The sequence below is a fragment of the Betta splendens genome, chromosome 7, assembly GCF_900634795.4.
Source record: "Betta splendens chromosome 7, fBetSpl5.4, whole genome shotgun sequence".
Classification (NCBI taxonomy): Eukaryota; Metazoa; Chordata; class Actinopteri; order Anabantiformes; family Osphronemidae; genus Betta; species Betta splendens.
In genome coordinates, this window is record NC_040887.2 from 17,441,019 (window position 1) to 17,468,312 (window position 27,294).

Here is a 27,294-nt window from a genome sequence, read left to right on the forward strand (position 1 = left end):
TATAAGTCCAATCCTGTGGATACTGTTACAGGATTTGATTTTATAACATTTTTTTTCTATCAGGTGTCACACACCTTCGTAGCTTAATCACTTCAGATAAAGGACTCAGCTGTTGCCACACCCTTAATAGCACTTCACCAATTTGAGACGCAGTCAACTGTAATAAAAAACAAATTATCCTCAGTGCTAGGAAATGCACAGAAATATCAACTAGATCAGATCTAAAGCTGTAATTGACATACCACAGTCAGTAAATGGCTCATGAGCAGGTTTTTGGCTGTTGTATGCTTCAGCTTGGAATTATTAACGTGTTGCCTGGAGGTTTACTGGTCAAATGGTGCATGCAGTGCTTCACAGCCTTTCTGTCTTTTCTTAGAGTGTATTGTGTCCGAACAATCTGACCTCATTAGGAAGAAACGCTTGCCATTTGCACAGTTCCACCGTTTCATGTAAATGTGTCTCAGCAGGATGCTAAACAAATATAAAGGCTGTAGATGGAGTGCAGCAGCTGAGTGACCTGATGTGAAGTGACATTAACTGGTGACTGCTTGATTTTCAGACACAGTTGTGTGAGCATCTTCATTACCTTAGAAGTAATTGTACTGCTTGTAAGAACATTTACTGTATATGGGTGGAGACTGCAGCTCTTTAGAATATTTCAACATAACAGCGCAAACGTTACTGTTTAGCTTAAGCAAACATTTACTCACACTTTCTCTCACTTTAGCACCTCTGCTCTCTACGAATACCAGTTATTCAACTTTCTCTTGTAACAGTTTTCAAGTCCTATTGAAGGATCTAATTACAGCAGCAACTCCTTATTTCTCTCAGATTAAAAAAACATATTTTATAGATGGCATTCTCTCAAATCCACCTCTACAGATCTCACGTACAAACACCATAGGTACTTGAAGAGGAATCATTAGCACATCAGAGTTACAGTCACTGTGATGTTTTTTTCGTTTTCCTTCCTTCCTTTTTTCCATCAGTAACTGGATGCTCCTCATCCATACACCCTTTGTTTAATTACACTTGATAAAGTTGTGATCAGGGTTGTTGGCTCCAAACCATGTCATCACTCTGATTTCATTCCTTCCTACACGGAATGAACTTTGACTGCAACAAACTTTAGCTGTAACTTCAGCAGGTTTGGGTTGTATGTTCACAACATTTGAACATTGTCATCAGCTTCTCCATAGCTTTCCCCCAGGCTGTTAAAGCTCTGTTTACTTAAGTAACATACTGCCCCAAGTCATTATTAAGTAGGCACTTAAGTAGCACCCTCCCTCAGTGGGACGCACCCTTTTCTTTCAGAATTGATGTGTCACAAAGGCCCTGTGTCCCAAATAAGTCAAACTCATGCTAATGGGGACAGGACAGCAAGCTGCGGAGTGATCCAGGTCTCAGAGCAAAAACTCACCTTGCTGCAGCACATCGCTAACCTGCAGGTAGAGCTTCCAGAGGATCTGAACGTTGACAGAGAACGGAAAAGAACCTGGCAGAGCTGAAAAGAACTCCCAGCATTAAACTCTAGATAGAAGGTGAGCAGGAGCGCTATGCAGGTTCTTCACACACATTTACACTTCACACACATTCATACTCACACTGGATTTAAAAATGTATGTGGAAGCACACGTTAACAGTTTATTGTTAAAAGGTGTTTATGTAACGCTACTTGAAAACTGCTACAATAAACTATTGATAAATGAATTTCAAAGAATAATACATTCTTTGAAATTCATTTATCAATAGTTAGTTGTCAATGTTGGGCCTGAAATGACAAAGAATCATTTAAAGTTAAATATTACTGCAGGCCTTTTTGCAATTAATCATGTTACAATAGGAAATATACAGATGTGAAAGAAGTTGAAGGTGGGATTTTGCAGTTCAAGCTTTTCACTACTGTTACTGTGCTAGCATCACTAGAATCACCTCTGTAGTAACAATAGTAACAATATCTTTAACCATTTAAGCCTGCTCTGTCTGTTAATGTCTCTACATTTTCTCTTTACTTTATAATTCATGCTTGCATGGAAATTATTATAATAAAAGAAAAAAGGCAGAGTGACTGGGACAATAAACAACTGCAGAGAACATTGACTATAAATGTGTAGCTTTTACCTTTTCTCATTCCACATTAGTATACACACAGCTACGTAGGCTCCTACAGACACACACCCACTAACACACAACGTCCCTAGTACAGCTCACAAAGGTGCTATCACCTGCTGTTTGTCCAGAGCTGCGGAATGCAGGATGCAAAGGCTGACCAGACTCTCACGTCCACTAAAGGCTGCCAACATCAGTTTAACAAGTACTAAACATGAGTTGACAAATATGAGGCTTGTTTTTTTTTCTAAACATGGATCATTTAAAATTTAGAAATGATACTAGAGCAAACTTTGTAGCTGATTCAGACATGTCTAAACCTACATCCTAAACAGAAGTTCACTCTTAATAAATGACATGTGTCCCTTTTATCCATGTCTGTACATTTTTCACCTCTTTACTTGTCTTTGGCGGAGTACAGTGTTCTTTGTTTTCTTAAGAAAACACCTGCTTTGCGCTTTATCACACCACCTCACCCCATGTGCTGTTGTTTTGAAACTGACTTTGATTGAGGAGAGGTCACCTGACCGCTCTGTCATCACCAGGTTGAACTCTTAGACTAGACTAATGAAAGCTATAATCTGACAAATACATTTTTTACTATAAATGCATAAACACAACTGTGTCAAACTAACTAAAGCGATTTTATCTATCATCAGCACCACTCCCTGCCTGGTGAGCTGTTTATTTACTCATGCGATGATGAATATGCTCCAGTTCTGACCCACCCTTCAGATTTCTACCTAGATTTAATTTGCTGTAAATGTCTGATAAGTTTTGTCATCTTGCTGCATTTGTTTTCTTTTAATATGTGATATTCAACAAACCCAGCTAAACTAAACGATCATCCACTAATAATAACTTTAAAACAAGGCTTTGATCGTCTTTCATTATCTATATTTACATCTCTAAGGAAAGTAGATGAAACAATGTCAAAGGGTCACAATGTCAAAATTGTCACAAAATTATTAATTTGATCCAGTCTGACCCTGTTTGACCTACATATTTCAAATAGGAAGATTAATGGGAAACCCTCAAATGAAGTTTTGTATTACATACAGCAACTTCTGTTTATTTAACTCACGGAAATGTTCCATGGGTTTATTTGAAAAGCCTCCTTCCTCATTTAAAATTACATCCCAACAAAGAAATCTTAACAGAACAAATGTCACGTTTACTTTAGGATTGCTCATGTTTAAATATTGGGCGTCCGTGCATGGCTTCAACACATTATTAAAATCGTTCCGGTGTCATGTCGGGTGCACATCTGTTGCCAAACTGATGACAACCAGCTGTGAGAACGACATTTTCTCCTTTCACAGATAAAGGAGTCTGAGCATGGGGAGTCCAGGCTGTGAATACTCAGCTCTCTACATCAGGCACCCCCAGGCCGACACCTGGGGGGACGAGGTGGAGGACATTAAACCACCTTGCAGTTTGTTGGGGCTCACTGAGATTAGTTGGCCAGGGGTCTACCTCCCTCGCTGTGATAAAGAGGAGAACCCCTGGGAGACCCCCGCTTCCACTGCTCCTCCCTCCAGGACTCCAGAGCTGAACCCCTCCACATCCAGCCAAGCCTCCGCAGACATGGAGGCTCAGGTGGAGGAGTGTCCTCTGGAGCAGGTCCAGACGATGGTGGTGGGGGAGGTACTGAAAGACATCGACACAGCCTGCAAGCTGCTCAACATCGCAGCAGGTAAAGAAAGAACAGCGGCCTATTGTCATTTCTTCACACAGGCTCATTTAAATAGAAACAACTTCAGTAGAACATGTTGTTTGCTCACGCATCAACATCTACAGCAGCACAAGTGACACACTGAGCATCTGTGGATGTGCCCACCTTGTGCAAACTCTGATGTTGACAGAGGAGCCTCTTCTCTTATTATGAACTGTCTTTTTGTTCAGCCTTGGAACCAGCCACTGTGCCACTGTGCCACTGTTTGCGTTTCTTTCATGGGTCTGAAGTTAGTGGACATAAGAGCATTTAAAGCATTATTGTATTCTTTACAGCACCTCTACTTATAAATTTCAACGATTATAAGTATCTCATGCTAATAATAGTATCCCTGTGCATGTGGCCAGTGATTGTCAAACTATATCCAATATTTAACTGTTGTACTATTTCTGCTTTATCAAGTCTAAAATAGTAGTGAGCAAACTGACCTTCATGTTTTGCTAGTTATTATTCACCAGCAATTTAAATACATGTAGTAATTAATTGCTGCTGGATGTGAGGGGGGCTATGCTAAAGATAATACCTTGTCTCTGCTGCTTGTGGCGTCAGATCCTCTGGACTGGAGCTGTGTGCATGTTCAGAAGTGGCTGTTGTGGACTGAACACATGTACAGGCTGCCTCAGGTCAGTACCGTGTTTCAGGGCCAGGCAGGGAAAGATCTGTGCTCCATGACAGAAGCAGACTTCAGACAACACTCTTGGCAGTTTGGGGACATGCTGTATGCTCATCTGGACATATGGAGATCAGGTAAGAACCACACAACACCAGTAAATTAAATTAGCAAAGTCAAAACTGAGCAGGATGAATGGATGAATTCTTTAGTTCTTCTTTGTTTTTTTTCAGCTGCAGCCATGAAGGAGTGCAGCCCACCAGAAGACGATGAGTCTGGTGAGTCATCTGCATTTTAATATTTAGCAAGTAACAAAAACACACACAACTGAATAAATCACTACCATCTGGTTTCTGGAAATCTTTTCCCTGCCAGCAGCGAAGGGCGATTCGTGGTCAGACATGATGTCCAACTATCCCAGTCAGCCCATCCACCTGTGGCAATTCCTCCGAGAGCTGCTCCTCAAGCCGCACAACTACAGCTGCTGCATACGCTGGCTCAACAAAGAGAAAGGTATAGGTCTAACGCACTGTTTAGTCTTTTCAAGCAAAAACACGTTTTATAAATTGTTTGATTTATAATGTGATTTAGCTACAGGTAAATTTTGTGTTTGTTCTGCCCTAAGGAATTTTCAAAATTGAAGACTCGGCTCATGTGGCCAGGCTGTGGGGCATCAGGAAGAATCGGCCGGCTATGAACTATGACAAACTGAGCCGCTCCATACGTCAGTACTACAAGAAAGGCATTATTCGAAAGCCCGATGTGTCCCGCAGGCTTGTCTACCAGTTTGTCAAACCTGTATGATGAAGAAGATCAAACGCATAAGAATGAGTCAAAGAGGAACCAAAGATATGCTGGGCATAGGGTAGAAGTAACAACAACTCTGAATCTCATTCATGCTCTTTAATGACTGCCTATCAAAACATGCACTCCTGCCTATCAAGATTTTACTGAATTGTTATTATTTTGAATGTTTTGTTTCCTTCGATGCTCTTGATGTTTTAAATTTAGTTCTGGTCTGCTTGATTGTGTAACTACTAAAGAAATGGTAAATTTGGCTTTTTATTTCCTTGAAGACAGAGATCCATGCAATTATTAATAATTTAGTTGTTTCGACACTGTTAGCTTAGTGTAGCATTAGTAAAAAAGAGTGAAACCAAAGGTACAGTTCGTTTTTGGACTATGTATATCTTTTGTAATTGTTTATTTGTAAAAATTAAAAGATTACATTAACTGTGTTTCACCCACTTTTACCCTTCATGCTAAGCTAAGTTAACAGCTAGTTTTAGGGAAAGCTAATTAAACATTTTTCAATAGTATTTCTTTCTGTTTTTTCTATAGACACATCATTCATTTGCTAAGACTATTGCAGAGCAATACATATTTTATGCATTGATATTTACAAATTCTATTTCTTTCATTGGTAATAGGGAATAGTAATAAATCAAGTGTTGTCTATTTAAAGGCAAACAAGGAATAATAAATCTGACCATGTCCATGCATAAGAAACACACAGACACTACATTCTGTTTTTCAACAAACTTGTTTCCCTTTCAAACCAGTATCGCAATATTGACACCATCACAACAAATTTGATTCAGGTTTTTAACTATGTTCTTATTATCTGTGATAATCATAATCATCTTTATGCATATTTAAATTCTTGTCAACTTCTTGTTACATCAAGATGAACAGGCACTACACCAGTTAGGAGAGAAAAGTACATCACTAACTATGAACATACATCATCTAGTCCGCTAATATAGGGTCGTTGTTCCCGTGTGCATAAGGAAGAAATCATCAACATAAAAAAGCATTTACATTACACTTTTACTGCCTCAACATGGTTAGGTCTTATTTTTCAACTCAACACAGTTGTACAGTTACAATAGAATATAATCTTTAAATTACATCATCATATACAAATCTGACAGCGTGGGATAATGTCACGCTTGTATGATACACTGACAATTCCATTGCAATGAAATTCATACAATATGTTTCTATTAGTTAATATGTTTTCCATTGCTGTTATTTTAATGAAACACATTTACATGTATAACACTACATTTTGTCTTAATAGTCAATCACTTGCATTTTTTTACATTTTATTTTGTGATACATTTACACAACTCATACACACTGGATGATGAAGATGCTTCCCCCAAAAATATTAACCTGGTAATGTGTCTGAGCTTGCATGTACTGTCTACACAGTCTGCTTAATGTGTGTGTGTGTGTGTGTGTGTGTGTGTGTGTGTGTGTGTGTGTGTGTGTGTGTGTGTGTGTGTGTGTGTGGCGTGAGAGTCCTTTTTGCTATGCTGGACAGCTTGATTCTAAGACACAACTTGTGAGCTGGTGATGTGTTTCTCCTCATGTGCGAGATTCAAACCTGTCAAATCCTCTTTCAGACACAGAGCTAAACACATCGGCGTGTTCGTCCAGGCAATCTCAGGAATTGAGGACAACTAAGTTATAAAAAGCTTCACTCCCACATAATCAGATGTTTAGGTACAACTTGGAGCAAGATATCTAAATAATCGGCATTTGACAAATTGGAATATTCATTCAGAAAATTTCATTTCTATGGAGCAAGACTTTAAATAACATGACGTGCTGTGTAAGAAAATGCAGCACAGTATGTTTGTGTGATTACGTTTTCCTTGTGTCATTACACAGTGTTTTGCAGAGAAATGAAGTTTGTGTGGACTGGGAGACAGCTACACATCGATCTTTTCAAGTGTGATACGTTATTGCAGGGAAGGAAAACAGGTACTGGGTCTTTGGCTCAGCAAGGGAGTGGGCCGTTTGCTGTAACTAGCGCTTCACGCTAGTAAGGGTCTGAAATGACACCAGAGTAACATGTTCCGACTACTGCTGCGGTTCAAGCCCAAACACTAGTACATTCATATCCTTTTTGGACAGCAACAGTCTGTAGCACAGTAACGTATCTGTGGAAGAAACAGGCCCAGTTCAGGCAGCAATCTGAAGAAATAGAACTTGTTCTGGCTTCACTCTGAGGGAATGTATCTGTGTTTCCTGCTCGCAGTACTGGATTAAAACCTGAATACCTGCAACAATGAAAGCTCCTGCAGAATCAGTGTATTCTTTCCATGAGGTTCATGAAGATGGTAAAGTCAAACGAAAAAAAAAAACAAACACACATGAAATCAGTTCGTCCACAAGCCTGTCGCCATGACAACAGAAGTGCGTGCCTGTCCAAACGCACGTGATGCTCAAACGTGAACTCTGCATTTGTAGAAGTGTTGCATCAAGTTGTAGCCTGCACAAGGCTGCAGGACTCAGGGAATGCAAGTCGTTGCATAGCGCATGCTGCTATGCAAGTTTGGAAACAGTTAGAAACACACAGCACTGCACACACTGGAAAAGGGGCTGGACCAAGTCACACAGAAAAACGGTCATGAACAGAAAGAGGACGCTGCCTGTGACGGGCCGTGGAAACGCTGTGGAACACGAAACAACGTTTCCAGTAGAAGAATGACAACTAGCCACACACAGCATTAGAAACTCTACACAGAAATGTCGTCACACCGTATATACACAATGCAGGTCAAATGGGTGGAACTCATTATATAATCTCCCCGTATTCAATAGAACAGAATAAGCTGCATTATATGTTCAACCCAGCTACACAGAGAAGTAAAGTGTTCCTGCACTTGATGTTATATTTGAGTGTGTATATACTGCAATAACTGCTGCTCCCACTTTACTGTTTAAGTCCACCCACCCCAAAAGCTGGATAAACTGGATTATACTCATATATTGTCTTTTAGGTTACTAAGGTTTTATTTCTGCGCATCTGTTGGGCAGGGGATGTGTTGCTCATAAGTCTCTGGCTATGTGCGGTGCGATTGGATGGGGCAGTTCATGCTGCCTCCAATGGCATGTCCTTGTCCAGTCATGTGACTAGATTGGCTCAACATAATTGGCGGGGTACAGTCCCTCTCTGCCGTTGTCCAAACGACCTCTACACCAGCCCTGCTCGTCTTCATCCTCAGTCTTGGTCAGTTCGTCACCTGTGAAGGGGACAGCAGCCGTTAAATACACCTGAGTCACCTAGTTAATAGAGATAAACCAAGCAGCTCCACCTGCTAGCGCAATCTTCACCATCAAATAACACTAAGAAACAGAACATATATCATCACCTATTTTCTTGTCTCATGCTGATGCAGACGCAGATGTAAACACAAAGGTTGTAAAATTTTCAAATGTTTATTTAATCCCTTTCTTCCTTCAGATGTCAAGTAATGCATTAGGTTTGTAATATACACACGCTATATGTAAGCATTCAGCCTAAAAGCCTGCAGCCACTGTCAGATGGCCTGAGGTGACCTGAAAAACCTGATCTCCACCTGTGTTGGTATAAATAGTATATAGATGCTATTAGCAGTCATGACCGCAAAGCCAAAGCTTTGCTAGTAGTCATGTGAAGGTTGAGAATGTGATTTGTCCTTGTTGACTTAACACTGCTGTGTTCTGAGAGCCTCAACCAGCTGACTTCATTTATTACCAAGATGCTGTCAGACAGAATCACCTGCTTTGAAGGAGAGTTCATCCTGCTCCTGGCCGTCATAGTCATAGAGAGCCCTGACGCGGACCCCTCTCCCAGTGCTGGAATCGTCTTCGAAGGAGTTCCCATTGCCACCATTTTCATTGCCAGAGTACGCAGCAGGCTGCTCGTCGTCAGACCACTCGGTCGAGTACGCTTGATTCTTATCATAGCTGCTCACGCTGAGGGAGAAAGAAACAGGTCGGTCTGTGACTTTTTAAGCAGTGGTCACAGAACTGTAGTGTGGACTCTCTACTGGTAAAGTCAAACTGAAACTGTTGATAATGTAACTTAATTTCATGATTAATAAGTGTTTTGATAAGTGTGATTGGCTGAATTAACCTGCTGCGGTCACCAGGTGGAGCCACATGGTCAGTGCTTGGAGTGGGTGGGGCTCCGTCTGGTTTCTTCTTCTTTGGAGGAGCACTGGCTTGGTCTGGGTTGTATTCCTAGTGTGGGAAATGAAAGGAAACAAAGAAAAGCCCCCAAAGTTAAGATTATATATGTGTGTGTGTGTGTGTGTGTGTGTGTGTGTGTGTGTGTGTGTGTGTGTGTGTGTGTGTGTGTGTAGGTTTGTACCTCGAACGCAGGCCAGTTCATATGCATTCCAGGCCCGTGATTGTTGCTAAACCACTTGAGATCCTCTTGTGTGTTTGCACCCAAGATCGTACGCTCCAGTTCTCTGTATATGGTGGAATAGCTGAGGAGGAGAAAATGGAACAAACAGTGACAATAAAGTGACAGGAGGGACCTGGAGCTGCTGCACCACAGTCTATACTCTGCAGTTCAGATTGTGAGTTGAGAGCGAGCTCCGTTGGGTCACGACAAGACTGAGACGTCTTTGTGTGTTTACTGCTCGAGCTGAAGCTGTGAGCAGCTGATGTATTTGGCCTATTTCAGGATAAAGTTACATCAACATTCACACTGTGATTTAACTCAACGCTAAGTTGCAGTTGCCCACAGTTGTTTTTGTAGCATGCAGATTTAAAACAAACTCAAATTTGATGAGCGTTTACTTTGAGCAAGATTGAGCTTGGCAGAAACGTCACAGCTAATTCATCAATTAATTAGTGCTGTGAGTCTCAGCGTTAATGAAAAACGCATGCTTGGCTCAGACGTGTATAGAGATCACTCAAACTGAAGCAATGGGACAAAATCATACTGCAACTGTTTTCCATTCATTGGCAACATTATTATTGAACTCAGACCCTTAGTGGACGGGAGAATTGTTATGATGTTGATGTGCATATGTTGATGATGCAAGCATTTGCATGCTATTGTATTTTACTGAGTCAATAATCAGAACAGACAGTAATAAAACCGACTGCCTCAGTCTGACAGACCTTTGGTTCTCAGTGAGGTTAAGATGACGTTTGATGTCCAGCAGCGCCTCCTTGAGGAATGTCAGCCTCTTGACCTCATGCTGCTGGCACTGGTCAAAGACCTGCTCCATGCTCTCCATGTACTGAGGAGTACATTTATTCAATTCCTCCAGAGACTTTTCATACTTTTCTTTGGCCTGAGACAGAGACAGAAAACACACTGGTAACACAGGCAGAGATCAGAGCTAATTTTTTGGTTATATTTTATTGTTTTATTGTTAACTTTCATATCTGTAAATGTATTTATTTGGGAAACTTACTTTCCTCAAACCATAAACCCAAAATGCTTACTGTACTTGGCATTAATGTTGTTCTCACCTTCTGCACATCCTGTTTGCATTTGTCCACTTTCTCGTGGAGTTTTTTCTGCTGGTCTGGTGTTACGGAAGCCTCGGTTTTGCCGTTGGCCTCTCGGGCTGCAGCAAGCTTCTCCTCCTTGCAGGCCATATGGTACGCTTTCTTAGCTGTCTCCATCTGCAGGTCCCAGCACACATTGCATTAATGATGCCCAGACACATAATCTATTTTAGTGTCATCCACAACATGTCATGTATGTAACTACATTTTACATTTAATTTTTCTTCCTTTTATAGGAAGGATTTCATTCATCCTATATTATACTGGATCACAGTCAGGTCAGTAGCTGCCAGTCTTTGTCTAATATTAGACAGACCTTTGCTGAACTATAATGAAACATGATTAGAGCTAAATGAAGGAAAAACCCAGCGTGGCACCTGTGAAGTCACTATGTACAAAGTATTTTGGTCAGTTAATTAAGGACTGAGTGCGTGGTATTCTGTTCATGGCTGTTGCTATAGACAGCATCATGCAGACAGTCCAGAGTTCAGGATTGAGGCCAGTAATAATGAACATGACATCTGAGTCCAAAAGAGTCTGTTGGTAGCTCACTTACAAAGATAATGATATGTGCTATCACGCTGGAATAAAGACTCTGCCTCTCACCTCTTTCAGCTTTTTAGCCCAGGGTTTCTGAGCTTTCTTGAAGCCTTCCTCTGCTTCTTTGGCCTCTTTGAATCCTCCGATCATTTGCTTGTGATACGCCTCCTTCTGCCAGTTCTTCACCTTCTCCACGTCATCGTTCATCAGGTTGTTCTTCACGTCTTGGTGCAGCTCGCTCACTTTCTCTGCCTCGGTCATCACAGCCAGCCAGGCTCGCTCCACAGAGCCATACTGTGGTCCTGCGAGTCAGAAGAATGAATGGCTTCAGGTTTAGAGCTGGCTGCTACCTAAACTTGGGCAAAAGAGTTGGTGTAGTGTAAAGGGTGACCTTTTTCAATGAGCTGTCTCCATCTTTTGGACCAGGCAGTGAGTTGATCACCGTAGCTCTTCTCTATCTTGGCACGTTCCTGCAGGCAGCCCATCAGATCATTGCAGAGCCGATGGCCGTCATCAAATCTCTTGACAGCACGTTTGTAGTTCCCCACCTGAGATGAGAGACAAACATATCAATAATAATAATACTAAAATACATTGCACACATGGGGAAATGTGAGTTTTGGATGGAGATTTCATAAAGAACAATTGTCCATATCCATTTTGCACTGAAAACAAAAAAGCATGACTATCAAACAACGTAGCCATTTTTATGTCATCATCTATATTTTAATAAAAACTGATCATAGCTTGTCCTTCAGTTAACTTTATTGTATACAGTAAGTAGCAGCAGTCAAGCAAACAAGCTGGTTTTATCAGGGTTAAGGTTTGAAATGTGCTTTCTTTCATATCATGATGCATTCATTAACACACACACACACAAGAAGATAGAGAGAGAGATAGATAGATAGAGAGAGATAGATAGAGAGATATAGAGAGAGAGATAGAGAGATATATATATATATATATATATATATATATATATATATATATATGACTACATTTAATATAATATAGTGTTGTAAATGTTAAAGCAGTTCCAAAGTCTCCACAATGATCAAACAAACAAAAGATTCATTGACACATTTTTGCATTCATGACTTTCTTGCAGGACCATTGTATGAGAGCCCATTGACTTTATAACTTGCTTTTTATCTTTATGTGCACATTTTAAATCCAAGCTGGAAACAGACATACTAATTGAAATATAGAATGCATTCAGAGCTTTCCCTTTTAGATGTTTCCACCTTAAGCAAGACATCCTTAAAAAAGAGAGTAATGCCAGGCTGCGTGGCTCCGCCTCCTCAATGCCTGCAGGGGGCGTGAGCTCATGAAGCAACATGAAGGGAGGATGGTTGGGGGGTTGCTCGTGCCTGTGCATGTGTAGTTATGCAATAACCCAGGCTTGTGTTTGCGTGTGCATGCGTGTGTGCACAGACTGTGACTGCTTTAATCCGCTTGAGTGGTGTAATGCAGGCAGACAGATTCTCAGGGAAAGACGGCACAGACAGAAATGCACACAAACTACAACTGTGTGTAGATGCAGGGGTGTACATCATGATGCAGACTCATGCCTGCCATGTCTGCTGGATGCAGACCTGCACTGTTAGATGCACCGGGGATGAGAGCACCAAGAGACGGTGAGACAGGTGTGATGATGTAAGCTGTGGCCATTCTGACAGACTGCCAGGTCACACCAACAGCAACACACTGGTGGACTGAGTCTACACAGTAAAACACACCTGAGATTTCACTGATAAATAACTACAAATAAATTGTTGTTGGCTGATCTGCACCATGTTGCAGATGCAGATGCCATAAGCAGGTGCATGTGGTGAAGGAGCAGCCAGAGGAGAAATGACTGAAGCTCTTTGTCTGTGCCTGTATGGCGAGAAGCACGATACAAAGACGCCTCTGTAGCCTGTGAGGGAATTCATTAACAGTCATTTGGAGTTTAAAGTGCACACACACACAGGCTGAAGATGGACCAAGCTTGTGTGATGTTTATAGCTAGTAATGATTCCATGTGTACCACAAACAAAGACTTGCACCACACTTCAAAGACAAATATGCCCAGGTCCAGTCCAGACACGGGTCTCAGTTGTTGAGAGAGAACTAACTAACTTGTGAATGTCTGTGGTTGTGAGGTTTGCATTACATGAGGCTGCATGGAGCAATTTAATAACAGCATCTTATGTGATAATGTAATTGGCTTGGCCCTTTCTTGATCTGCTAGTAATATCACCATGGCATCCTGTGTTCGGGTTTAGATTTGTAGGTGGGCTATGTGAATGAGCACAACAAATGAGTAAATGTCTGGAACAATGAACCGTTAACACACTTTTAAAAAGTAAATGATCAATAAATGTAAATAATTGTGTAAATAATTGATTGCTTAATTTTCTCTCAGGTATTCTCTAGATGTTTTTTCTCCTATTCTCCTGAATGTGTTCAGCTTGATGAAAGCCTGAAGAGGAATTCCAAGGACCAGTATTTTATTAAAAGCCATCAATTTGACAGCAGGGCATTTGTTTATTTGGTTGAGAAGGTTTTCACCCAGTGGGATGAACAACAGTCACCATCTTTGAATGAGATAAAAAGATCAGGAGATGTGAGCTAGATTCAAACAGCACCATTACAGCTCAATGATATTCGCCTTAGTTGAGCCGAGACTCTGCTTAAAGGGACCAAATCATATCACGCCAAAGAGAAGGTGAAAGAATTATGATGCAGGTTAAAAAGCTTCAGAGACGTGTCGTGTGTCTTTACCTCCCAGAAGCTGTCCATGGTGTCGTCAGCGACGAGACTTTCATCGTAGGAGCCAGACATTTTCGTGGATGTGGCAAAGAACTCTTATAACCAAACGTGTCCTGTGCAGCAAAGCTGGGTTCCTCATGCACTGGAAGAGATAAGGGAATTACGAAGTGAGACAGTAACAAAACACAAGCCTGAAAGAACTCAAAAGTTCATCAATGCCTGACAACTAAAGCAAACTTTCAGTGTCAGAGCTGCTATTTGAGTTCATATAGGCGTCTGGTTAATCTGACCACCTGGGTTCAGGGAGAAGAGACTATTCGATGCTATACTGGAATTGAATTCTGTTTGAAGCCTAATACATTTTGCTGGATTCCTGCTCTCATGACTAATGCTCCTAGCTCGACAGAGAGCTCCAACATTTAGGACCATGGGCCACATGAGCCTAAAATAATAAGCTTTGTTTATTACAGTGCTACTGTGGCGTGGATTCTAAATCTGTAAAACTAAATGCTGCTAATTTGCACATGGTACAATATAAAACTTACTATACATTGTAACTATAATCATTGAAAAAGACTTTGCAGCATGATTCTTGTATAGTTTAGTGTGGGCCAGTGCAGATGACATACTGTATGACAGGCAGGCAGTGGCCATCTGGGCTGCCATTCTACAGTCTACATTGTACCGTGTTTAAGTATTAGTAGCTTCCCCCATTCTTCATCCTTCAAAGTCAAGTACAACTTTATTTCTGTAGCATCCCTCATTGTCAGACTGACTCAGCGTTGGACTCCAGTGAGCAGGTCCAACCTCCCATTCATTGTAGATAATTGTCTTAGTAAGTTATGATGCTACAAGGTCAGCTCATGAAGGTATCACACATACACAAGTTTTCCTATTCCAAATGTTTCTGGGGAACATTTGTTTCCAGTGGGAGTGGTTCTGGTTTTAGTGGTTCCCCAGAGAATCAAACGATTTAACTTTGTTGTAACCAAGAATAATGTTTGGATAATTTACAGCATTTAAAGCATCCACCAAGTAGCAATTACATCTACTTCCCAAATCATAAACAAATTAAAAGACAAACACATGTGAACATGTTCTTCTTTCCCAACAATGCTCCACCTTCTGTAAAAAATAGGTCACCATCCGGCATAGATATAGATGATATAGTTATGAATGAGTTAAAAAAACTTGCTACATGATGCAAGCAAATCTTGTGCATCTAGAAGGTTAAGCTGCCTTAAAATAGCATTTCTTAATCTTAACAGCACACAAATATTGGTCCAGCTTCCCGTCACTCAGCTTAGTCATCCAATAAGCTTCTGCTTGCCTGTGTACATTGTCTAGTAAAGTGGAAGCCACTTAAGCTCCTGCATGGTGTCCCAGAACACAACAAAACTGAAGTGTCCAACCAAAAATCACACACTTAAGCTGGCATCTGATGATGATGATGATGATGATGATGATGATGATGATGATGATGATGATGATGATGATGATAATGATGTCTAGAAAGCATTTGGATTAACCAAGTAATTCCCAGATAGTGCTGCACGCATTGTGTAAATCTATAATCTCATGCAGGACTCTAATCAAATTATTCTGTAGAGTGAATACTGTACATACACGTTTCTACTTGTTCAGGTGAAACAAGAGCAGATTAGTGAATCTGAATAACTCACGTAGCTTACTCACACAAGAACCTACATACCATCATTTGTTTGATTGTGTCTAATGTGGGAGAAAGCAGTGGGGGGGTGAGAGCACTAAGCATCCTGGAGGGGCTTATACTGCAGCCGTTGACGTGAATCCACTTTGAAGGCTGTGATCGCACGTCACATGCCCCAGTGTATTAAGTGGCTAAGGTGTCACAGCAAAAGATTCAAACAGGATATAAAAAAACATAATGTTGCAGCCAAGTTAGAGAAATGCTGGTCTTTACAAAAAACACAAATTTATCTTTGAGTTTGAAACTCTAAAGAACCTCCTCGCTGCTGCTGTTAAACTGTTAAATGAATCTTGTGCTCAATGAAAGCTGTGTTTGCAGAAGACTAACAATTTAATGGCTGTCCTTTAAAACAGTTACTTACCACAGATGGCTCCATTATTGTAAAAGATGTTTGAAACTCCTCAGAATGTGATCTTCAAATCCAAACAGGTTCCTACAGCTGCTTTATGTTAAAGTACTAATTATTTTTGGTTATAGTTTGTAAGACTTGACCTCTGTGGCCGAAGTAAGGGCTATAAGTCTAAACACAGCAGCATGTCTCAGAAGCTGAGGGATAATCCTGCAGCCTGCCACTTGAGTAGGTTTGGAGGGGGAGGGTGTCGGCAGGGAGAAAGACCAAAGAAGCAGATAGGAGATAGAACTGACGGGAACACGAGCGCCAAGCATTGGGAGGCTTTAGGACAACACGTTGCTTTTAGAACTGCTAGAACGCGCACATGAAACGCACCACTGGCTGAGCTCACAGTAAGACAATGTGACCAGAACGTCCAGGTACCTGAGGAACAGTCAGCTGTGTTACCAGAACCACAACACATAACCATAAGCTTGTTACAGTAGGAAGACCTTCACCCAGCACATGACAAGCTCATTGATCGAACTGCTTTTGTCTAGGCGTCGGCACTGCTCTGATGTTTAACATTCAGACAGTTTCTGATGCCTTGTGACTGTCTGATGATCGTGTCTGATAAGCCCAGCGTGTCGCCCTCTGCCGCTGGCTGAGTAAAAGAAGACACACAATGAGCGAGAAGGAGGGAGGTTGTTCATGGAGGCACACTGTAGCAGGAAGAGTGATGGGGAGAATCGGCAGGGAGCAGAAGAGGATGTGGTGTTGGATGTGGTGATGTGGTGTTGAGATGGTGATGGCGGCATGAGTGACGGGAGGGAGGGGGTGCAGCAAGCTCAGGCTGGACTGTGGAGCTGGTCAGACTGTTCCTGAGTGGAACGGCCCAGCTGAGCACAGGACAGAGATGTGATTCATGTGATTCATTCACGGTGTCACTGGTTGGACGTTGCCAGGAGATGGAGCTGCCTTGCACAGGCTTAACGCATTGTAACGGTCAAGAAGGCGGACACGTGAGCAATGGTTTAGACAAGAGAAGGAGGGTTGGATCCATGATGCAGCTGCTCGTCTCCCAGTGTAAGCTGATCTGAAAACACTCACCTAGTGTTGAAACTTAACTAACATAAACAGAGAAAGGCTGGGGGGGTGCACCTTCATCCTTCATCCGCTCACGGAGTCGAATACTGTGAAACCTCCGCATCTAAAGCCAGAGACCAGTAAAGTCAACAGCTAAAAGTATTTACTTCTGTTTTGGTCAGTGTAACAAACACTGTGAAAATCTATGGAAGTGAAATGAATGAATGAATGATATGAAACAATGTCCAAACATTGTCTTTCTGTAAACAACAAGCCATCCCACTTCCAGCCACTGGGAGAGAAAATGCAACGACATCTTGCTGATTTCAGGACTCAACCACTGTTGAATGAAAGCTAAATAGGAGGAACTTCATTACACAAGTGCTGCCAACTCAATACAAGCGGAAGGTTTTGGATGTTAACAAATCAATGACCAAACCTGAAGGAGTGTCTTCCTGCTGACTAAGCTACAGAGGATGCTGTGGTAATCCATCAGGGAGATGTGCACATATTTTACAGGGTAAATGAGACAAGGGGCATTTGATATGTCATGGGATCAGTGATGTCATTAACTCTGCAGCCTACAGTATGAAGAGTTGCAGTGCGGAACACAGAAAATATGAAAACCTGAGTAAGGGATGAACCAAGCTGTCACCGCAGACTGATTAGGGTTACACTCCGCTTCATTATCCCAGCGATGTCTGAGCACACCTGTCATTATAACCAGAGGCATCAAGATGTCACTGTCAGTCTGTCTTAAAATCTCCTAAAGATTTGTAACACTTCTATTTGTCAAGGGAATTCTTCCCTTTGTCTATTTTGCTACAACTGTGAGTTATTGACTTGTGCCATCCAGCTGAATGAGGCCTGGATGACTCAGCTGTCTGATACCAATGCCCCCAAAGAGGCACCGTGAAGTTTCCACATCACTGTTTCTTCTATGGACGTCTGTATGTGTGTCCAATTTAATTAACAATTGTTTTGTGTATGAGTCTCTCAAGTCAGAAATATATTACATTATCCAAACAATAATATAACAGTAGCATCATTTTAATGCCTCACTGATTCTGTAGTTCTCTCCTCACTCCACAAGGAGGTCAGAGGTCATGATCAGCAGCAGGTCAAATGGAGCTGGTAGGGAGTGAGTGAATGTAGGGAGAGAGTGAGTGCTGACGCATCATGCTGCCTCTCATCCAGGCCGGGACCCTATGCCTGTGAAAGTTACACACTAACAAACTAAAATGACAACTGACTGAAATTTAAAAATACTGAACAATAGGAATATTTGTGTTGATCTCTACCACAAAGAAATGATGATAAAGTACAACACTTGTGTCCTGGTACTAACTGAAACACACATGTCTACTGTAAAGGAAACAAAGCACAATGAAGAGCTGATCAAAACTCTCCCACAGGTACCTGCTTCAACTAGATCAATCTGTTAAGTGCAATGTGCAAACCTGCTTACTACAGCACTGCAAGTCAGGCTGTGGAGGCCTAACTTGAAGTGGTTCTGGTTCAGAGGAGAACTCAGTGTGTAGTGCAGAGCAAAGTGATTCCAGATGAGCAGAAATTCAAAAGTTAAATTTTCTTCTGTGTGCACGTGTTCACAGGAGTTACACTGTGTCTGGCTGATGAGAAACAGCTGATGATGAGAAACTACATTCAGAGTGCCACAAGATATCATACCACATGCCCTTCTCAAGGAATTTGAATCATTTCGGATAATTATAGCTTTATATAGCCCCATTATCAACTATGTAGCTTTGATTAAAAATAAAGACGCTGAAAACGTCATCCTTCTAGAACATGACTGAGAAACTGAGAAACATATTTATATAACTTCAAAGTTATACAATCCTAAAATAGGATCTAAATACTAGATTAGATCAACTTTACTGAGTAATGTGACATTTTGTGATTATGAGCATGTTAGCATGTCGACGTTAGTATTGCGGTCAAAAGTACGTGTGTGAGTGTCGTCCCGTTAGGTTGATGCAGAGCATTAGGCTTTAAAAAGGCCGATGACAGTCCACTGTTAAAATATATATCACATGGTTCTGAGCTTCTTTGTGATCTAATATGGCTCCATCCACTCATGTAGGTATCCTGTTGAATCACCCATACCACCATATCTGCACAAATCTTTCATTAAGAAGTGAAACTATGAAGAAAGAGATGGAGAAACAACTAGATGGAGCTCTCGCAGATTCTTCCTCAAACTTTACTATTTCAAAACATGCTTTTCACAACAGGTAGCATCTAAACACACGCACGCACGCACGCACGCACTTGCAACAAAGTTGTGATTTAACGGTGTCCCGAGCTGCTGCAGTGGTTATGTAATGATCACTTGCCACAAGCCCCCTATAGTGACAGTGTGATGAAGACAGGGGAAAATGGCTGGTGGAGGGCAGGGAGCGAGGACGGGGGTGGGGGGTGTTTTGACATAATGTGATGAAGGAATGAACTGCAGACGTGCAGAAGTGGCTGTGAGATGGAACACAGCGCTCAGAGGCTCCAGTCCAGCTTTTCCTCATGTCCAGGCACTGAGTAAATGAAGGAGTCTGGAATGTGCTTCAAATGCAGCAGCTCTCTGCATTCGTACTACAGAGACGCCTGATGCAGCACTGAATACTGATGGATATGTGAAGGCATCGCCTGCACATGTGCGTCTATGCATTAAGGCAACTGCAGCGACTAAAATCCATTATATCTCAAGGCATATAATATAAATAATGTATATGAGACCATATATGATTTGGAAAGATACAAAAGGAGCTCAGTAAAGATCCGTACTCTGGCAAAGCAGCACTTTGATCTCAATGCTCATAAGGTATATGAGATAACATAGTGTTGATCCCCTTCCAGCTCCCATGGAGCATCCTTTAAACACACCATCCAGGTAATCAGCAGTGGACAGGCAAACTTAAAAATACAATGAAAAGACCAAGCTGTGATATGAGTTATAACAGACACAACTTGGAGGAAAGAAACTTGACTCAACACTGCAGCGAGCGAATATCGGTTGGTCCATCATCGTCTGAACTGGCACTGTAGGTTTTTATTTAAAGCCAGTCAAGGTAACGCTGCCAACTTGGAGTGCAGAGCGAGGTATCAATATCCCTGAGCCAAACTAGTACTGGTGGTTGTTAAATAAGGACGGAAAGCAAATAAATAAGTGTAAGTGTAAACGTTCTGTATGTAAGTAGTGGCAAGCGATGGCTCAGATGAAGACCTCAGCAGGAGCTGCAGGGAAGCAGCCGTCAGCTCTGACGATCCACAATATTTCTCTCCTACTTTAGAATGTTTTATAGTCCACGAACCAGAGAGTGGCTTAGTGAACTACATACAATGACCAGCTCCAAACTGTTTTTTTCAGTATTTTTAGCCACTGTGCAACAGACCAATAATTAAATATGTTTACACATAAATAAGATGCCAGATAGCATGAATCACTACCTTAGGTTGCACCCATGTTTTAATTTTAGTTTCTTGATGTGTGTTTCTTTGCAGACTCTACAACTGGGAACGTTTTGTTTGTCAGTAAAAACTCAGACTATATTTGTCTGACCTAGCTTCCTCTACTAGTCCAAATATAAGGATCCCCAGGGAAGCTTTACTGAACTGGACCATCGTGTTCTGATGATCCATCTTGCACATGCAACCACCAAACAACTCATCATGCTGCTTTCTCCTGAGCCCCTCCGCTGCAGAGTGGCTCTGTCATACTGCTACACAAAATAAGACATCACACACGGAAATCAATAAGGACCCCGGCATTAGCACTCCTCCCCGTGAGACAGCACAAGCTCCCTTAAGAAGATAATGACAATAAATGCAGAAATAATTTTCTTTAAATGCAAAGAAATGAGTCTAAAACAATACAGACGCCTGAGAGACCACAGGATCAGCCAGAGAAGCTGATAGCAGTGATACTAATCATGCAGTTTATTCTTAAGAGTACAGACCAATTTAAGTAACCATCTTGGCCCCTCTGCTAAATAACATCCTAATGACAGTGTCCTATAAACTACTTTAGAGACGTTACAAAAGCCTCCTTTTGTTTTGAGTCTGAGAAACCAGCACAATGTCAGACACAATCAAGATAATGGAAACAATGATATTTTAGAGGGCAGAGGCAACTCACCTTCTTCACCAGTGGAAGGTCAGGTTTCCATAAAACCTGAGTGAGAGCTGTTGGTCCCCTGCAGGAGATCACCTGAGGAAAGAAAACATCCGATGTACAGGTTAGACCAGATCAGAGCAGAACAGACTCCATATAAAAATCAGCCCTAAAGTCTTAAATATTTATCTTTGAGAGTAGTTGAATTGTATTTGAACTCAAATAATAAATAATAGTATTAGATTAGACAACTTTGACTCAGTGGGAATTAGAGCATTTAATTTTAACAGCCTCTTCAATTTCTTCATTGCAGCTTTACGGTACAACAGCTGTTGTGAGAAGAAAGAATATTAGCAGAATTATAAAGCAAATGTGCTATATAGTCATTTCAGAACGGCACGAGACAATATATCGCACTGATGGAATCAGTTCAGCTGTCTGCGGCTAAAACTCAGTCTGACACTAATTTTAAAAGTGTAACCTTTTTATCTGTCATGTGCCACCGTTTAACAGTCGTCTGCCCACACAGAGCAGGATATTCAACACGTGCCCACAGGCAGAACCTCTAAAGCCGGTGCTACATAGATCCAAACAGAATCCAAACAGAATCCAAACAGCGTGAGTAACGTGTAATTCAGCTCTGCTCCTTTGTAACACGGCTGCTTCAGTCATTGCCTCCCTTTGAATAATTCCATTGCCGATTGTTGGTTTTATGTTTTGTATTTGCATAATATCTACATAGAAGGATAGAGAATCTTAACTTAGTCTCAGTATCTGTGGTCTGACAGCACACAGAGGCTGTAGCTCTGACGGAGCATCTTTGGATTTAAGCCTGCTGGAAGGAAAGCCTATAGATTTGAGCTCTGGGAAAATGTGATGAGCATAATAAAGAAAATCATAATCATTAGTTCTAGCTCTCGCATCAACGCCATGCGCATATCATCACATGGCCATTTTGTCTTGTCTTTCATACTCAGAAAATCAGTGAGCGGCACTGATGAGGTTGCACGAGTTCAGTTGATCTTTCTGCAGGAGCGTCATTTGTACATGTATTTGAATCGAATGCGTGTATTGTAGTCCTTTCTGTGGCGTGATTTAATATTTGGGCACATGTACCCGTCCTATGCATAGTGGGAGCAGTTAAGATAATGGACGAGGCAGAGTCACGATGAAGCAACCCACCCATCACGTGAAGCAACCTGAGATGTGGGCTCCATGTGACAAACGGCCACATCCAAGAATCCTGGAACAAAGTCACCTCAACATGCTGAGTCATGGTCACTTCATGTTACTGGCGCCTGTTTATATTTTTTAAGACCAGTGCCTTGTAATGAAGAGCCTGCTAGAAATAAAATTAATCAGAAACAAGTTTGGTAACAGATTAAAAGATGCTTTCAAAGCCAAAAGTGACAAACCTGTTTGCTCTGAAAATGAGCCCACTTGCCATATATTTAAAACTGTGCAGCATTAAACTGCTGTCAGGCAAAATAACTCTTTTGTTTCAGAACATGTTTCTATGTTTGCTAGGAACTTGAGGGGAACATATTCTGATAATAACTGATAATTAGAACCAAACCCTCTATCTAGGATGCTAGTACAAACTAACTGTTTTCCAGTGTCTGTGGCTATGCCCATGAGGAACACACCATCTAGTGTTCAAAGCAATGACCTGAAACTGCTGCATTCAGAGGCTCATTCAATCCTCCATGACGAAGTATAATCAAAATCCACATCAGTATGGATCCAAAGCGCTGTGCAGGGGGAACACTTCGCTTATACTGGGACTCCATTTTGAATTGCTCAACATGCTCATAGTGAGTCAGTGCTGAGCCTGAGGTCGAGGCACAGCCATGCGAGGGTTCAGAGAATGCAAACACTGACAAGGCAAGGGTAACATAACCCTCACTGATGATGTACTGCAGAAAAACAGAAACACTGCTCCCCCTAACCCTTAACTTGATCTACTTATTATAGAAGATAAAAAATGGCAGAAAAATTGATTATTCCATAACTATTTCATGAGGAGAATATTATTAGCATCTTTGTGTATCTCTCTAAAACAGACTTATAAGCAGATTAACCACAAGATTCTTGCAGCGATATGAAAGCTGCTGTGGGTGTTTGTGCCATCTTCTTCCCCTGTGTGTTCATGTGCATTTTGGGAAACTTTGACTGCCCCTAAGACCAACTGCTCTTCGGTTTCTCCTGTGTTTCTCACACCACTCACACCTTTTCATTAGCGAGCACATTAACAAGGGATTACAAAAAGCAATCTGATGCCTCAGGAGCATCCACAACACTATGTTATTATAATTATTATTTATTAAATTTAGGTCCAGGTGTTATTCACTTGAGAAAGAAATCTGTGCACAGTTTTATTTCACTATGTCACATTACATACGCGAACAAACAACCCAATTGACAAGAGTTTGAACTTTAATGCTTTCCACAAATCCCAAGCTCCTGTTAATCCTCTGTCAGTTATTATGGGTGGAGGCAAGACAACGAAGTTGGATTAAACACCACTAAAAACCACTCGTTAGAACTGCCTCAACTAAAACACTTGCACTTACTGGGGTAAGCTTGATATACATGTCATATGGCCCTAAAGTAGATAAACATTTACATGTCACAACTGTTCTGCAAAGATAACTGCAGATTAAGGCTTTGGCTGCATGAGAGCATGTCATAATTAAATTCTGGCAACAAAGTTCCTGAGAGGCTGCCAAAGACCAATTTAAAAAAGAAAACCGAGAAAACACAACATGTAACGTACAGACACATTGAAAGTCCTTAAGAAACAAACACCTGACTAGAAAGGGTGAAGCAAAAGTTGGTGGCAGATGGGTAGAACCAGACTTAAGTGACTAAATAAGGTGTTGGGCTGCCAGAACAAGGTCGGTACACTTATTGAAATCTGGGGACTCCACTGAAGAGATGGATGTCATTATGCCAAACACATTTCATCTGTAGCGCTAAACTCAGTTGAGATCTGATGACTGTGAAGGCCAGAGCCAAAACCTTTATTTCATACTCACTAAAGCTACAGTGACCCCTCACGATCCGTGGGAGGGGGCCATGCCATTCTGGAAGAGCAATGTACATCAGTGTCATGTCAGCCCTCACTGTTTTTACACATGTCACAAAGCACGACTGGTGTTGTTGTATTTCCCCCTTTAATTTGTAACAAACATTAATAGGCTGTAAAACACACATACTGAGGGACAGAGGTAAAGGTTCAGCAAAACCCTTTACCTCTCAAACCAACAGCGAGTTCAGCACCATGGACAGCTCCAAAACAAGCTGAGGCGGCCACTAGCGACCTGCTACCATCTTCTACGTCACAGGCCACGCGTTAACAGCTTTGCAACGTTCGCACAGAGGACGCGTGATGCGATGGGGATGCTTTGATAAAACATCAGCTGCAAGGCTTGGGGAGTGACGTCCGGTGTACAGTGAAACACAGCACCACAACATTTGTGCTGCTGAACACATGGATGTGATTATGAGACACTTTGCTCAGCTGTAAGCCTGGATGCATTTCAGCTCGAGAGCAGATTTGATGAATGATTAAAAGACCACATGCGCCTAATCCCATGTAGAAAACAGGATGCTCCCCTTCCGTGGTGCTGCTGGTTCGTCAAGGGGAAAAAACACAATGACGCTTCTCGCTGCGCTGTGACAACCAATTACATAACGTCCAAACCAAGTGCTCTCATTAACATTCGCGTCCATTTCGCCAAGAAATCCTCAAATATAGAACAGAGCGATTCCTGCAGTTTATCCGCCGTTAAATGCACCAAGAGGATGAGAAGAAAAAGAACAGGTGCTTTTTTGATCGACGTTACTCATACTGCGAGTCTTGTTTACCCATTTGGCGCATGCGAAGGGGCATAAAATGGCAATCCCCTTACAGCCTTGACCACCATCTCCACATACTACAGTGGAATGGCATTATACGAAATCTTATTAAAACTTTATGAGCTGCGAAACGCTATTTAAACAGACAAACACGTTGCATAGCTTGTACAATTTGGACACTAAGGTCAAATTCTGTTCCGCCAAAAATGGGAAGAGCTGCCAAATGAAAACAACACCTTGAGGCATCCTACAATGCGAAAGGAGGTGTGATCATTGGTCATTGGATGTTCATAACCAAACTAAATGGCTCATTATTAGAATTACGCGTTTGCAATAATAATATGTCTGGATGATGCACGGTAGTCCTTTTTACCATCGGCGCATGCAGACCACGGCAGAGCAAATAAAATGACGCATGGATAATTCAAAATAGCTACAGCTACGGTATTACTAATGAATAGTCTGTACTAGTCGGACAGAATGATAGCGGAAAGGAGATGAGACAAGATTCAAACGATAGCAAATGATGATGACTCCTTTATCCCCGCGTCGCCCTTTGCTAAAAAGGATGCTCAGCCTCTCCTCCCAGAGCCGCACAACACAGGGCAGACGGACTTACCAGAGATGCCGCCGCTGCTGGGGTGGACTACTACCCGACTGCCTGTGCTGCAAATAATTCAGTATTTCCTCTTGAAGTGACAGAAGGTGACCCTGCGTTCTCTGCAAGACTCTGCATCCGCTAGATCACGATGTATGCAGCAAGGGGGAGCTCCACGGCACAGGCGCGCGTCAGGGGGATGGCCCAGCGATTTCCTCTCAGTGGATGGCAGAAATGGGCTGCAGGAAAAAAAACGAGTTAACAGAACCTTTTAAAATGCTTTATATGTCACAGCAATAGCCAAACGAGTTCATAGGAGCTTATTTGCTGCCATATTCAGGTGCAAATGGACCAGTTGCATTAATGGTTTCGGTGTAGTATTTCATATTTAAATCAGTATAAAATCTTTGTCATAGTATGTTCAGAAGCTTTATGAAGCATTATGAAAGTTTTATAACGGGGAGAGCCTCAAGTGTGACTTCCACAGTTCAACCAATAAGGAGAGCGGATAGTAAGAAGAGGCGTCACCTTTTGTTCTTGTCAATCACGCCCACATCGCAGTACACTGCAGGGAGGGCGTGAGGCTTGTTTGCTTGTTTCTGTCCTTATGCTACCCGGCAGAGCTTTTGGTCCACATCATTCAGTACAAATCTTACATTTAAAAAGAATCAGTGTCATTTTTATAGTCGAGTGTAAATTTGCAACGAGAAAATATAAATCAACAAAGTGACCAAACACATATTTTGTATGAGGGACAAGCACCATTTGCCTGAGCTCCCTGATGCAAATATAACCTGTGATAATCTAGTCAACTAAAAAAAAAAATAATTAGGTAACGCAAACAGATGAGGCTCCTGATGGAGCTAATGTCTAAAAGATGAATAACCTGCTGATGATAACAATTACAAGAGCACTGCAGGCAGTTTACTGAACTCGCTTAAAAATTGCGGGTGCAGACTTCACAACTGCTTCAACAACTTCATCACAGGTTTGTTGAAGGCTGTAGCAACACAGGAGGAGTGTGGTCCTCAAATGAATAATTCCTTTACAAAACACGAGCCAATCACATACAAATGATTTACTCCCAACACTGACATCTCCTCACCCCAACTGGTCGAGGCAGACGGCTGCCATCCTGAGCCTGGTTCTGCTGGTGGTTTCTAGTAGAGCCTGTTTGTCCTATCTACCTTGGTTGGTAGGATTTGTTGGGTTTTCTTAATCCTTTTTGAGGACTTTTTTAAAAATACTTTTTGTGATCTTTACACAACCACAGAACATTGAGGGAAACTACAATTGTACAACTCTCAAATGACAAAATTAAATGATTTAATGATCTTTAGTTTACTAGCTGCTGTTTAGGAGCCTCTAGTGGCAAACGTAGGGAAATACTGCACAAACAGTGACTTGTTCTTATATGAATTTAATCTTAATCATAGATTCGTGTTTTCGTGTCAAAAAAAGCATGAAAAAGTCAAACATAAGCTTATATGAATTGGTAAAGTGTGG

The 27,294-nt window shown here is 41.6% G+C and overlaps 2 protein-coding genes across 4 annotated transcripts; one reads left to right on the forward strand and one right to left on the reverse strand.

Annotated features, from left to right (window-relative positions):
• The first annotated feature begins 477 nt into the window (after positions 1 to 477).
• LOC114858668 (SAM pointed domain-containing Ets transcription factor-like) lies at positions 478 to 7,624 on the forward strand. Of its 2 annotated transcripts, none has more exons than XM_029156164.3 (6): positions 478 to 1,541; positions 3,432 to 3,805; positions 4,394 to 4,591; positions 4,688 to 4,732; positions 4,830 to 4,967; positions 5,080 to 7,624. In XM_029156164.3, exons 2-6 carry the CDS (start codon positions 3,448 to 3,450, stop codon positions 5,256 to 5,258), a joined length of 918 nt encoding a protein of 305 aa, XP_029011997.1. In that variant the 5' UTR covers positions 478 to 1,541; positions 3,432 to 3,447; the 3' UTR covers positions 5,259 to 7,624. The 2 variants fall into 2 exon arrangements, with proteins under 2 accessions (XP_029011997.1, XP_029011998.1); XM_029156165.3 differs by having other exon boundaries at positions 492 to 1,541; positions 4,833 to 4,967.
• Positions 5,979 to 26,155, reverse strand: LOC114858667 (protein kinase C and casein kinase substrate in neurons protein 1-like). Of its 2 annotated transcripts, XM_029156162.3 has the most exons (11): positions 25,810 to 26,155; positions 21,354 to 21,425; positions 14,070 to 14,199; positions 11,695 to 11,851; positions 11,370 to 11,605; positions 10,725 to 10,880; positions 10,368 to 10,543; positions 9,604 to 9,724; positions 9,367 to 9,473; positions 9,010 to 9,206; positions 5,979 to 8,491 (listed from the first exon to the last, which is right to left on the reverse strand). In XM_029156162.3, the coding sequence occupies exons 3-11, from the start codon at positions 14,127 to 14,129 to the stop codon at positions 8,382 to 8,384; spliced, it is 1,320 nt and encodes a 439-aa protein (XP_029011995.1). In that variant the 5' UTR covers positions 14,130 to 14,199; positions 21,354 to 21,425; positions 25,810 to 26,155; the 3' UTR covers positions 5,979 to 8,381. The 2 variants fall into 2 exon arrangements, with proteins under 2 accessions (XP_029011995.1, XP_029011996.1); XM_029156163.3 differs by lacking the exons at positions 21,354 to 21,425; positions 25,810 to 26,155 and adding an exon at positions 16,148 to 16,335.
• Positions 26,156 to 27,294: the final 1,139 nt, after the last annotated feature.